We start from the raw sequence: 14,940 nt of genomic DNA on the forward strand, positions 1-14,940 counted from the left end.
AAAGGTGGAATAGTCTTGTTGCAATGCTAGAAAGATTCCTTAAAGTAAAAACATGTATACTAAAAGCAATCGATTTAAAAGAAATTCTCAATATCTCCGAAGATGAATATGCGATTATGAACGCCATAACAATTTCACTGCGACCGATAAAAGTTGGAATAGAAACACTTGGTAGAAGTAATGCTACTCTACTTGACGCAGAAGGTGTAATGATATTCATCCTAAATGATTTGGTGGAGAAAAAAATTTGATAGCTAATAAACTTTTTCAACCTGTTCAACAGAGAATTAAAGAACGCAGAAATGCCTATTTAATTAGACTACTAAAATTTTTAAACAACCCAATTAGTTATAATCAGGAATCAAAAAGAACTCCAAACTACTCTTACCGTCTAAACATGCATTAAAACAACAGCAAAAAAAATTTATACCAGGTTGTACATAGAGGATGCTTTCCAGTTGCCTCAAAAAGTGCTACTTTTTGAGGCAACTGGAAAGCGTAGCGAAAGTCTAAAAAGAATATACTCCGCATTAATGACCATCAAGCTGACATCAATTAGATCAGAAAGAACTTTTCCTGCCGCGGGTCTATTTATAGAAAAAATTCGTTCACGATTAAGTGACAAATCAATTGATTGTTTATGTTTTTTAAAACAATATTTTAAATCTAAATAGTATATAGATTAGTGTGCTAAGATAAATTTGTGTCAGGAACCGTTTGTTATTATATTAAAAAGTATGCCGGGAAATCCCGGGATACATAAGTTACACACTGGGAATCCCGGGATATTAAATTTATGGGAAATGAGAAACCCTAATATATATATATATATATATATATATATATATATATATATATATATATATATATATATATATATATATATATATATATATAATAGTTGAAATAGGTAGTGACTTGTATGTACCTGATGGATTTTAAAAATTTAAATTACTTTTTTTGTGTGCATATTTTATGAATAAATTTTCTCTATAATCCTGTTTTTCTCAGAATAATATTTATGCATGCTGGCCGATATATTAGGACCGTTTAATATTTTTCTGCGAAATTTTCAAGTGTTTATACTTATAAAAGAAGTGTCATGCTCTATGAAATAAATGGATTTTGTTTTCAATAAAAAAGAGAAAAAATTGACCCTGATTTTTGGTCGTGGTCTTTGATTTTTGGCTGTTGTAGTGGTGACAAAAAGTTAAGAAAAATCTGTTCCACTTATATCACAGACTATTATGATAACATACTTTATTATGATAACATACTTTATTATGATAACATACTTTAATTTTTAATTGTAAAAATATGCACATTTTTTTATATTTTGACCGGCATAAAGTTATTTTTTGGTTATTTTAAGGGTATTAAGTGATTACTATGGCAGGATTTTCAAAAAAAAAATTCTGTGCATTATTCTTAATTTACTATAAGTATGTTACCCATAGCCATTTTTTTGTAAAAATCAGAGGGGGGTACCCCTTAAATAAGCTGTGTATATTTAATCAATGCATGCGCAATAATTTAAGGCTATCGCTATGTGTTAGTGGGATGAATGTACATATACTTACGTCAATAAGTGTACATTTACTTCGTCTATCTTTTTCCACCAGTCGATTTATTAATTCATTTAACATGTTTTATATATGGCATTGAAATACACACTCACGGTATATTTATAGAAAACAGATCACAGAAGTATATTTTTGATTTGGAAGGTCTATTAACTATATATTAACTAAATTTAATAAATGCATATAAGCTGTATAATATATAAAATCAAAAAAAAAAAAAAAAAATTATAAGTTTTTATTAATGCCACTAACAATGAGTTGATTAAGGCGAGTTCATTTGATACATTGTCTGCTATCTCACGATGTGATTTTTTTCAAACCGCTTAGCCATGAGTCAAAGAAAAAGTTTTTTTTTTATAAATATTGCTATAATAATACTATAATATAATATTTGTATATAATACTATAAAATTATACATACATAAACATATATGTATAAAATTATAACATACATAATATATGTATGTATAACAAAATACATTTTACAGTTTATATATATACATATACATATATATAAACTGCAGAACGCGAGTTCATTGTACTTTTTTAAATAAGCATTGTTTTAGACAATTCTTTCTTACGTTTCATGTTAACTTTAACAATCACCAAAAACAACCCCTTTCAAGAATCTTCTCTTATACAAGTAGATAAATGTGTTAGAAATACATTATACAACTTGATAACAGTATAAACTTATCGCTAAATACTAAAAAATCCAAAAACATTTGCAGATTCAAGAGAATCTAGAAAGTGAAGGATAAGAATCATGTCTTTCACCATCGATTTTAAATATCGATTTTTAACGTGGTGTATAGGCACGTGTAATTTATGAAAATAAATGCTTAGGAGATTTGCATCTTTTTAAGAAACATTATCTTGTTTGGTTAAGGTATCATTTTTACTTGAGATTTTACAATAGTCTTTTAGCTTACTGATAAAATTTGTTATGTAAGCTGTGTTGCACATAACTATTCCAAAAATTATTTAAATATATTTGTTTTTATGGTACTTGTATATTAATCAGAACATGCTTGCTGAACACCAAAATCCAAGACTCCGCTAACATTCATCTTTCCTCCAAGTAACATTCTATTCAGAATTAATGACTGTGACGCCACTAAATTTGTTAAACTATCAATTTTAGTGTTAAGCAAAGTGACTTCTCTTAAAACTTTTGTGCTAAATTCTTTTATATCAGATCTCATTGAACGCATAAATGTTTGTTTTCGTTCATAGGATGGAATTTTGCTATGTGTTTTAGAAATACCAGTTGGATCTTCAGCAAAATCGATAGCTTCGCTTATAAATGGATCTTGGGTACTATCTGTGTGAATATCAAGATTAGACCATTTTTCTTCAACCACCTGTACAGTTATTGCTTCTTGTTTTAGTTGTTTTTCATCAACTTTATTATGAAGTTTAGAAACAATAGTTGTAAGATTTTTTTTCACTTTTGATTTATCAAAATTCAAGTGCTCGTTTTCATTAATTGTACTTAAATACTGTGCTTGCTTGTTCATATTGTGCTCTAATAAATGACTAATAAGATTTTCAGTCGTTGCGTAAATCGCACCACATTCTTGACAGGTTAAATTGGATGAAGTATCATTATGAAAATCTTCATTACAATCGTTATGCAATCCATTATGAAAATCGCTTGGTAATCCATCACGGTTATGTAACCCATTATGAAACGATGATTTTTCAGAATCATGAACTTCTACAACTACTTTTTTTTCGTGAACTTTCATATGCCTTCTCATCAACCATTTTGTCATAAAAGACTTTGAGCAAACAACACATGTATGCAGACTTTTTCCAGTATGAAGATTTTCATGTCGAGTTAATTGTGTTCTCCAACCAAACTTTCTGCTACAATATTTGCATCTAAAAACATAATTACTTATTAAATTCTCTTAACTGATGTTTCCAACATTTTAATTTATTAATACTTTTTTTCTTATAAACCCTATACTTTTTCAGTCTTTATCTACTGTAAAATATGCTTTCCTAGCCTGAAAACAAGATTCCTATGAAAACTGCTCAAAAATCAAGATAATTTAATTAGTTATAAATAAAATTATAGATAAAATAGATTTTTAGGTCTTAGGTGCTTTTTGGAAATTTTTCCCATCCACCTCAAGCTTATTAAGGTCCCCTCCCCCACCCTATTTATTAATTTTTACTTGGGTATAACAAAAAAACAATATCTAAAAATTAAAAAAAATCAGAAAATATATAAATCAATCACTGATAAGAAAGAAACTTTCAGTGTAATCAGGCTTCAAAAATAAATTTTAAAAAATTGTAAATTTCGATTTGTCAAAAAGGTTTTGTTTATTTCTCATCATAGTATAAAACTTATTTAAGCATTTTAAATCCGAATGAAATTATGATGAAAAAGCTGTTAAATAATGTTTAATTGCATGCCATACTAAACTGTTTTAACTATGTTGAGTAAAAAATTCCCACCCACCCTTCATATTAAGACCTCCACATTAATTAGATTTGGACTAAAATTCCCACCCTCTTGTATTAAGCACGCAAGAGTAATTAATAAAATGTTAATAAAAACAAGATTATATGTTAATATGTGAAAAAAGAAAAATGTTAACAAAATGGCAAATAACACACACACAAAAAATCTTAATGAAAAAACTGACATTCAATAATCTAAACAAATCATACTTCTGTATCTAAACAAACCATATTTCTGCAGGCCTTGGCGGAAGTAAATGAATGAGAAAGTGGAAAAAAGCTCTTCTAAAACGAATGTGGTGAGCCATTCGAGCTCCTCCTCTAACAGCTTTTTATGAGAGCTTTCGGTTAATGCGTGAACTATCTGTTTATTCATTAAATAAACAGATACTTCTATACCTAAACAAATCATACTTCTATATCTAAACAAACCATACTTCTGCAGGCCTTGGAGGGGGAAAATGAGTGCAAGAGCAGAAAAAGCTCTTCCAAAACAAATATGGCAATCCATGCAAGCTGCTCCTTTAAACAGCTTTTTACAAGAGCTTTCGGTTTTTGCATGTGCTACCTGTTTATTCATTAAATAAATTGTTTATTAAATACAAAATTTGATTTTATAATTGTTACAAGAATATTATCAATTTATTTTTCCGCAGTAGGACTTTTAAGTTAAGAAAATTAGTCCAATCTAATTAAAAACATTCAATTAATTTATATATATATATATATATATATATATATATATATATATATATATATATATATATATATATATATATATATATATATATATATATGTATATATATATATATATATATATATAGAACTCTTATATGTTGTCAGAAAGTTTTTTCCATATTTTGTTGACAAAAAGTAAAATGCAAGACCGGAATTTTTTTTTTAATAATTGGTAGGCTGCCTGACCCAACCAAACTCTCAGTCGATGTAGCAGCACTCCCTTGTGGGTCAGGCTAAAAGATAGCAACACTCCACACATGATTTAGAGTAAAAAAAATAAAAATAAAAACATTTTATTAAAAAAATTAAAAATGAAAACATTTTATTAAAAAAAATTAAAATAAAAACATTGTTTATATTGAAAAACATTCTGGTCAATTAAATTTGCGTTTTTGTGGGTTTTTTTAAAAAAATGATTAATTTGTAACTAAATTAATGGTTTTAACTTTCTGACAACACGCAAATGTTGGACGAAAGTCAAAAGTAATTAAAAGTGACGTATGTGTTGGCGTAAGAATCATTTTTTTCCTTCTGTTCTTACCAAATGCAACAAACTATAGAACTATATATATATATATACATATATATATATATATATATATATATATATATATATATATATATATATATATATATATATATATATATATATATATATATATATATATATATATATATATATATATATATATATATATATACAGGGGCTATTATAGACTGTTTTTGATAGCGTCGACCATATTTGAAAAAAACTCAGTTTTTCCGCTAAAGTTTGCCAGAATGAGGGGGTACTGCCGTCCAAATTTTTTTCCTAGAATAGGCCCTGATATATATAAATATATATATATCATATATATATATATATATATATATATATATATATATATATATATATATATATATATATATATATATATATATATATATATATATGTATATATATATATATATATATATATATATATATATATAGATTTATTTATATATATCAGGGCCTATTCTAGGATATATTTGATATATATTATAAATATATATCAAATATATATATTTATAACCATGCCTTTACAAAAGCATTGCAGTTTATTATATAATTATTAGTTTATTTTTAAAATGACATTTTTATATTAGTTACAATGATAATCCTTTTCTTTTATGAACAACTTTGCAAACTTGACCATATTGTCATTAATGTTATAGTGATATTACACAGTATTTTACAACAAAGATTTTAGAAAAACAAATTTCTCTGCACTGCATATCTGTGTTTAAAAAGAAAAATTAATTTTTTTTTTACTAATTCTGCTAGAACTTTATAGTATAATTATGTAATATTTATATTCACATTTATAATATTAAAATTCTTCTTTACCAAAAATAAAATTGTTGTAGTATAAAAAGTCGACAAGTTGTAAGCTATTTGTATGGTTAAAATATAATCTGAAGCATTACAAAAAACTCAGCAATTGTTATGCAAAAAAAATAAACTGTTGTATTTTGCAAGCCAAAAAAGTCAATCTAAAACTCAAACTATGTCTTTTTTATTATGTTGTTTGCACAAGTTTTTTTAATTTTCCTAATCAACATCTAAAAATAGAGAAAATAAGAAAGTGGTTTATAATTATGAAAAATTATACTTTTGCGGGAGCCAAAATTGTGCCCGTAAACCACTTTAGGGGAGTGTGAGTGAGAGTGAGAGCTAAAGAACTCTCGTTTCCTGCCGAGGCCTGCTTCTGTATCCAAACAAATCATACTTCTATATCTAAACAAATCATATAAATTAAGAAAAAACAGTAAGAAGATACCTATATGACAACATCAAGTGGTGATCACAACACAAAGTGGTGATCACAACATCAAGTGATGATCACAACATCAAGTGGTGATCACATCATAAAGTGATGATCACAACATAAAGTGGCGATCACAACATCAAGTGGTGATCACAATATAAAGTGATGATCACAACATAAAGTGGTGATCACAACATCAATTGTTGTGTAAAAAAATATTACAATCAACAACTTTTAAAGCATAAAACAATGGTATTTTGCGAAATAGCTTTTAAATTCTTTACATTGTTTAAATAAAATATTTCTGGTTTTATTTGAGTTTAACAAACTCTTTAACATTTTTTATGGTGTGCTTATTTCAAAGTCAAACACCCATACATTGGTTAATGGAAAAATCAATGCGACTTACCAAGTTTGATTATGTTGTAAAATGTCAATTACCCTTATATTTTATATTGGATTCAAATCTGCTAAATTTCTAGGCCATAAAGAGAATGGAGCTTTTTATATTAAGGTTGTCACCATATGAAAGGAGGCATGTTCTGGCTAAAATATTAAGTTGAATTCCATTTCAATGGAACTTTATTAAACTTAACTTGCTTCAAACAGCAATTAAATGTTGGTGGTCCTTGGCCTACTGGGGTTGCCTAAATTTTGAATATTCATAGCTCAAAAACTTGAATGGTTATAAGTAGTTTCTATGATTAAATTAAAAACAACAACATTCTGATTATAATACAATATTAAAAAAGAGTTGAAGCAACTTTTTACAACCAGATTAAAATGTTAGAAAACTTTAGTCACATGTATTTTAACTAATGTATCATTATTACTGCGTGCTTGCTTGATTCGTTTCCATTGAATAAAGCAAGCTCACATTTCATTGTATATACAATTTACTTTTCCTATATTATCCATTCTAAATCAATTTAAACAAAAACATGTGGAATGGTGTTGACATGTTTGTTTACTTAAAGCATCTTTGTATATCTTCATATACAAAGACGCTTTAAGTAAACAAACTTGTCAACACCATTCCACATGTTTGCAGAGAAATACTAAACATTTTTATTATGATACTACCACTGAAAAAATTCAAAGTTTAGAAACTACACCTAAACTTACCCACAACTAAGTCCTCCTGAATGATTTTATATCAGAGTTTTCTTTTTTCTATGTAAACCGCCTTTATCACAACAAGCCTTAACTGCACTAACATAGAATCAGCCAATCAACAAGCTTTACCTGCACTAATATAAAATTATGACCATATCTACCTTAAAGAAATAATCAGTATAAAATTATGACCATATCTACCCTTAAAGAAAAAATCATAAACTTTGCGGGTTAAAATTCTGTACCTCTTCTTATAAAGAGAATTCTCTATGACTATACCACTATTACATAGTTCAATTCAGTAGTTAAAAAGTTGAGGTTTTTGGAAAAGAAAATTATGGAAAAGCAAAAGCAAGATAAAGTTAAAAAAGACTAACAACTAAACACAAATATGAAATATATATAAATATATATATATATGAATAAAAAAACATATACAATTTAAAAGAAGAACACAAGAAGTTTTTAGCAGGTAAAAACAAACGAAATTGCCTGAACTAAAAGTAGTGTTAGTAGAGAACTATAATTTAGAATAGGAAAACCTTATAAACTTTGAAAAAAAAATAGGCACAAGAAAAACCATCACAACTATATTATTAGTAATAATAAATTACTTTTAGTATTTACTTAACTTAACTCTTATTATTTACTTAACTTAAAAGATAAATGCATTAAATGTTTCAACATATGTTAACTAAATTTAATTAGAAATATTGAAAAATTTAGTTATAAATTACTGTATCTAATCTAAAAACTGAACACTTGAACATCGGACTGAATAAAAAACTAAATAAATAGCATTAAAAAAAGCTAGAGTTTAAGTAACATAGCAACCAGGCCAGGGCAGAAATTGCAATTTTTGGTCTTTGAGACATGGAGACTATTCTTAACTAGATTTATATTCATTGATGAACTTTCATAGTTTTTCAAAAAGTTTCATAGTATAAAATTTTAGTGCTCAAAAATTATGACTATATAAAATTTGACCTCCCTCAATTTGAGGGGTTACAAATTTTATATGGCCATAATTTTTGAATGCTGAGAGATTATACTATGCAACTTAAAATTTATCCATAAATATGAATCTAGTTTAAGAAAAGTATGAAAAAAGTTTTTTATCAACTTGTTGCTCTCACAATTAGGGCAGGGGGAAGGAAAAATTTTGGGGCAAAGACTAAAAACTGCAATTTCAACCTCTGCCTAAAATTTATCATAGCTACTAGTCTCTATATTCCTAATTTAAAACAAAACATAGAATGAGCTTAAATAAAATTTGAACTAGATATGGATAGACTCTAATATAATGATATATATAATTATAATAGATATATAAAATATAAATATAGTAAAACAAATCGAAAGGTTAAAACTTTATTATTAACTCATAAACGTAAATTAATTTTTAATTTAATGATGTAAATAACTAAAGAAAATTAATGTCAAATCATTATACAATAAAGGTGATCAGTATTATTGATACTCATAATTATAATAGAAAAATTCTCAAATAACAAGATGAGTATTCAAGATAAATTAAAAGTTACAGACAGAAACCTACTTTAGTTACTTTATTATGAAATTACGAGTAATTTACTATGTTTACATATTGTTACTATTGTGTTTACATATTGTTACTATTACATACTGTTACTATATAATGTTTACATATAATAACCATCTTGAAAATTATTATAAATATGTCATTAAAGTGATGTGAAATATCATTTATTGATACTAACAAATAGTTTGTGAAAAATTTTAATAGGTTGTGACAAGTAATTTGCATTTAAATTTTAGATTCCATTTTAATATGCATAACAAATAAATAATTAAGATAGTAGATAAAAAAATAAAAAGTAGATCAAACAAGTAAACAAATGAATAAACAAGGCAGCATATAAAAAATCAAAATTAGACAAAATATTAAACTAACAGCACAAATAATTAGTGAAAACAAATAAGCAGTGTGCAAAATGCATAAACATTATGTAATTATATTGTTAACTCAAATTGTATCAAACACTACTTAACTTCGATTTACAAGATTTTTAAACATTGAAAAATACCTGAATTTTTTTATTCCAGTATGTACATTTAAATGACTTTTGAGAGAACTAGATTGTGTGAAAATTTTGTGGCAAATTGGACATTGTTTTGAATTCTCAATAAGATAATGCTGTATGCGATGAGTTATAACTTCTTCTTTTTGGTCTTCCTCATGACCGCATATATCACAACACCAAGACCCATTGGAGTTTTGTAATAACACAGGTTCTCTAATAGTCTTCAATTCTTGATCCTCAAACATACTAATGATAAACAAAATAATTTTTAGATTTTTTGAGTAACTCACAGAAATTTAAAAAGCATGAATATACTAATGAAAAAAAGGTATACTTTTATTATATATAATGAAATTATAAAATGCTCTAAATCATCGCTACTAATTATCTTTTATTTAATTTTATTTATGTGATTTATTGTGACTTATTAGTAAGAATAACTTTTTTTTGTTTAAAACTTGCATGTATATGGGTGATTAAAATAAGGCTCTTTAAAACATTGGCGTAAGCGCCGAAAATTAAGTACTTTCGTTTTAGTAAAATCATTCGAAAAAAGAATTTGCAAAGAGGTCGTCCATAAATTACGTCACGCAGTTTTTGGCATTTTTTAACCACCTCTTTCCTCACCCCCCCCCCCTCCTCATTGCAACGCATCCGTAACACTTTATTGACCCCCCCCCTAATATTACGCAGCAATTTCGTACCCCTCCCCCTTCCCTAAAAGTTTTTTAAATAATTTTTAGGAGGAGGAGTGAGGCGGAGGAAGGGGGAGGGAGGAGGGGGAGGAACAAAATTTTACAAATTACAAAACGATTTTAAATATAATATCTATAATTTTCTGAGCTTCTTTGAGTTAATTAATTAGTACTTTTCAGTCTGTCTAATATATTTTTTGATCTCAAAAGTCCCGTGTAAAGTTGAATAATTTAACATCGCAATCCGAAACATGATACCAATTTTAAAAACCTATTCTTCCGATATATAATACATGCAAAATATTATATATATATATATATATATATATATATATATATATATATATATATATATATATATATATATATATATATAATATATAGTACATAATAATACAATATAATATATTGTAGATGAAAAAATGTTATTTTATAAATATAATTTTCTCATAATTTGTAATGTTAGCGTGGTCTAGTGGATTCTGCCTCGGGCTAGTAAACCGAGGGTTCCAAGGTTCGTCTATTTTTTTTTTTTTTTTTTTTCTAGTTAGTGCACAAAGGTTGTTTTTTCGTTACTGCACACTTTTTTCCACTATCTAAATAAAGTTCTTACCATATAAAGTCAAAGCGCAGAACGTGCACTGCTTATAGGCTGTTGCAGTCATGACAGTCCGTTAACGGAGTGTACACATCGACTAAGTAAGATTTAGGCCTAGTTTTTTTTTTACAATCAACATGTAGATGTCAAATGAGGGTTTTGGCTTGGTCAGATTTTTTTAATTAAAAGAAAGTCTTCTCTAGATTTAAAACTAAAAAAAAAAATATTGCGTCACAAAATCAAGACCCCCTCCCCCTCGTAATAAATCGTCACAAAATTGCCTACACCTCACTCCCCCCCCCCCCTCTCTAAACGTGACGTAATTTATGGACGACGCCTAAAGTTAGTACTTTAATGAGGACGAATAAACAAACAATACTCTATGAAAATTTGTTTTTACGACGGATGCAATTTAAATTGAGTGCGGCCGTGGCGCAGTGGTTAGAGCGCTTGCTTTATAAGCAGGAGATCCAGGTTCGAAACGAGCTCTGGACAAATTTTCGCGTCACGGTAAGGAAGGAGGCGTGAATTTCCTGGTTAAATGCACTTCCGCGGTGCTCTGTGACAAGACCGTTAGGACTTCTTGGGGCACCTAAAATAAAAAAATTTAAAAAAAAAAAAAAATTCCGGCTTTTAAAGTAATATAAACTGATTTCCGCAGATGTTGCAAATCTAATACAATGTAGTAAAATGCTGGTCTAACAATCAAGAAAAGATCTCCTAATGATAGCAATTGTGATACCTCTACCACCAAGTTATGTAAAAGTACTTTTATATGCTTTAATGTCTAAAAACTTCATTACAAAATAAAGTTTGATACCAGTTTTCTTCAAAAGATTACTTATTAGCCCTGGTAACGTGCAATTAATGCCTATTTGCTATTTCGATAGGATAAAAATAAACTCTAATTTTTCAACCAGAGAGCCTATATTAAAATTTCTTATATAGGGAAAAACGAGACAAGATGGCGAATGGGACAAGATGAATTTTCATCTAACAAAAAAACTTTGGTGAAAACGAAACTGTATTAACATATTTTTAAACACCATTGGTTTCAATATTTTTAACGCAATTTTATTATTACGACATAAACATACTGACAAAGTATTGTTGCTTCATGACTGATAGTTTTGCATTAACACAGGGCTTTCAGTACGTTCACCATCTTGACCCATCTTTCCCTAATATCTGTCTAACGTTTCATTATCTTTTAGAACATTTAGCTAGATCTAAAAATAACCAGTGGCAGACACGCCCACCGGACCACCGTCTACCTAGCCGGTGGGCCTTATGAATTAATAAAAATAAAAATATATACCAGGGAAACAAGATAAACATTTAGGCTTCTGACTTTGTTGTTTACATTTTTATTATTTCCAGTTTTGAACCCCGCTAAATTTAAATTGTGATTATCTTGGAAACTAGACCTGATTGTGATTATCTTAGACCTGATTCAGTGGCATAGTTAGGTATTGCGGGACCCTATGAAAAAATCAACCACGGGCTCCTTAATATTTAATCCAAATTCCTAACTGTTAATTTTTTTTCAACTGTAATTTCAGGCTCTGCAAAGCATAACAAACATAGTATGCTATTAAAAGTTTAGTTGAGTTCACTTGACGTTGCACACAATTATAGCGTCATGTCAATCAAAAATTTTGTCATCAGTCCTCAAACACAATCTAAGTGTGTTTTTCGATGCTGCTTGTTTTGTCTTAAACCCGAAGCCCAGAAAATAAGTGAAATTTTTATTTTGTGAACCTATGGTCCATGCCTAATAAATGTACACTCTTATTTAAAGGATTTAAACTACTCTAAATGATTTGATCTCTCCAACAAACTCTTCTTTAAATGAGTTTGAAGCACCTTTCAGCAAATTCGAGACTGTTTACAAAATGAGTAAACCTAATAAAGCAATTGGTCCTGACAATACAAGCGGAAACATTATAACTGGTTCATATGATATAACTAAAAATATTAACTTTATATTTTTTCCGTTTCGATTAAACAATCGATATTTTCTGACCAACCTAAAATAGCTAGAGTTTTTAAGTATACTTAAGGGAGGTGTTTTTAAGTATATTTAAGGGAGGTGTATTAACCAATCTTAATCACTATCGACCAATTTCTATTCTCCCAGTTTTTTCAAAAGTTCTTGAAAAATTTTAATATATAATAGAATATATAATCACCTGTCTATAAATAAAATATTATACCATAATCAATTTGGATTTAAAAGAAATAATTTTGCCACAAGAATCCATACTAGGGCCTTTACTTCTCTTAATATATATCAATGATCTCTACAAAGACTCGAACTTAATGAAAATTATGTTTGCTGATGACACTAATCTTTTTTTAACAAGCAATGGCCTTACAACATTATTTAACAATATTAACGCTGAACTTATTAAAGTTTCTAACTGGTTTAAATCAAACAAACTTTCAATTAATATCGAAAAAACTAAATGGATTCTTATCCACTCAGCTTCGAAAAAAAAATACTTCTAAATATTATGCCTCTTCTCTTTATTGATAATATTAAATAAAGCAAATTAATGTGACAAAATTTTCAGGCACTTATATTGACGAATCACGCATGCAAAAAACATGTTAACAATCTAAAGAAAAAAATTGCTAGAAGTATAGGAGTACTATACAAATCAAGAAGTTTCCTAAATAAACATACTTTGATTCAATTATATTATTCATTTATTCATTGCCATATTAACTACGCTAGTATTTCTTGGGGTAGTTTTAATTAGGGTTTCCAATCAGTTATATCGAAAACTGTGGTTTCTGGTCAAAATTCATATAAATGAAAACCGTCGGTTTTAAAAACGGTTTTTGCGGTTTTTTTGTGTAATGTCTTTTGAATGTTTATTTATTATAGATAGGTATAAAAAAATCAAAATTGTACGTACAGTAAACTCCCTGTTGTTCGAACTGGCACTTATTTGAATTTCCCGTTTATTCGAAGCAATTTTCATTCCCCGTGAATTTTCCTTAACAAGCTCATGCAAATATCCATCAGTTATTCGAACCAGCAGTTATTCGAAATTTCGTTTATTTGAAGTAATTTTTTGCTCCCCTTGTCAAACACCCCGTCAGTTATTAGAAGTTTTCTTTCGGCTCAAGATACCATTGCATTGCATTTCAAAATATAACTATATCAAATTTAATCAAAATTTATGTATGTATGTAAAAAAAAAACGTTATCAAAATATGAAAAAATTAAACACAATAAACGTAGTGCAGTGAAAATTTTAACATGGCGTTTATGCGAAAGAACGCAGTACCATCCTCGTACCGTGGGGGTTGTCAGGTGCGATCGACAGCCCTTTTTTAATAAACTCTCTTTGTTTCACGCAAATTTTAAAGCAAAAATTAAACAAAAATACATTTCTTGCTTTTAAAAATTGGAAAAAGGTCAAACTAAAAAAATGTAGCCGAAAAGTTTAGCATTCCTTAAACTTTAACTTTAACTTACTGGATTAAGCATTGAGAAGACATAATCATAAAGATTGAGTCAATTTAGAGCTAAGAGACGAAAGTTAAGTTTTGGAAAGCATGATTCCGTTGATAAATTTTTTTGATAAATTGAAAAGATTTTAAATTTTTATTTTAAATTTATTTTTTAGAAGGTAAAGACTTAAACAGCTTATTTCAAAGTTTTTCTTCATTTTTACTCTCTTCTTCTTTTAAAATTTGATTGTAACTTGAAATAGGTACTTTAAAAAAGAGTTATTCGAACTTTCGGTCATTCGAAGTAAATTCTAATTCCTCTAGAAGGTTCGAATAACCGGGAGTTTACTGTAATTAAATTTTTATTTTATTGTTTAGATTGTATTTTGCTGGAAAACTTAACGTGTCTTTTC

At 27.8% G+C, this 14,940-nt stretch overlaps 1 protein-coding gene across 1 annotated transcript; it reads right to left on the reverse strand.

Moving 5' to 3' along the window:
* Window positions 1-2,165: 2,165 nt before the first annotated feature.
* Window positions 2,166-10,265, reverse strand: LOC101237001 (zinc finger protein 26). The gene is made up of 3 exons (XM_065814721.1): window positions 10,104-10,265; window positions 9,773-10,015; window positions 2,166-3,470 (listed from the first exon to the last, which is right to left on the reverse strand). Exons 2-3 carry the CDS (start codon window positions 10,012-10,014, stop codon window positions 2,600-2,602), a joined length of 1,113 nt encoding a protein of 370 aa, XP_065670793.1. The 5' UTR covers window position 10,015; window positions 10,104-10,265; the 3' UTR covers window positions 2,166-2,599.
* Window positions 10,266-14,940: the final 4,675 nt, after the last annotated feature.

This window comes from Hydra vulgaris, chromosome 12, assembly GCF_038396675.1.
Source record: "Hydra vulgaris chromosome 12, alternate assembly HydraT2T_AEP".
NCBI lineage: Eukaryota > Metazoa > Cnidaria > Hydrozoa > Anthoathecata > Hydridae > Hydra > Hydra vulgaris.

Coding starts and splice junctions, on each gene's coding strand:
- LOC101237001 (XM_065814721.1), bottom strand. CDS start 10,014: ATGTTTGAGGATCAAGAATTGAAGACTATTAGAGAACCTGTGTTATTA. Junction 3,471..9,772: donor ACTGGAATAAAAAAATTCAG/GTATTTTTCAAT, acceptor TTATGTTTTTAG/ATGCAAATATTGTAGCAGAA.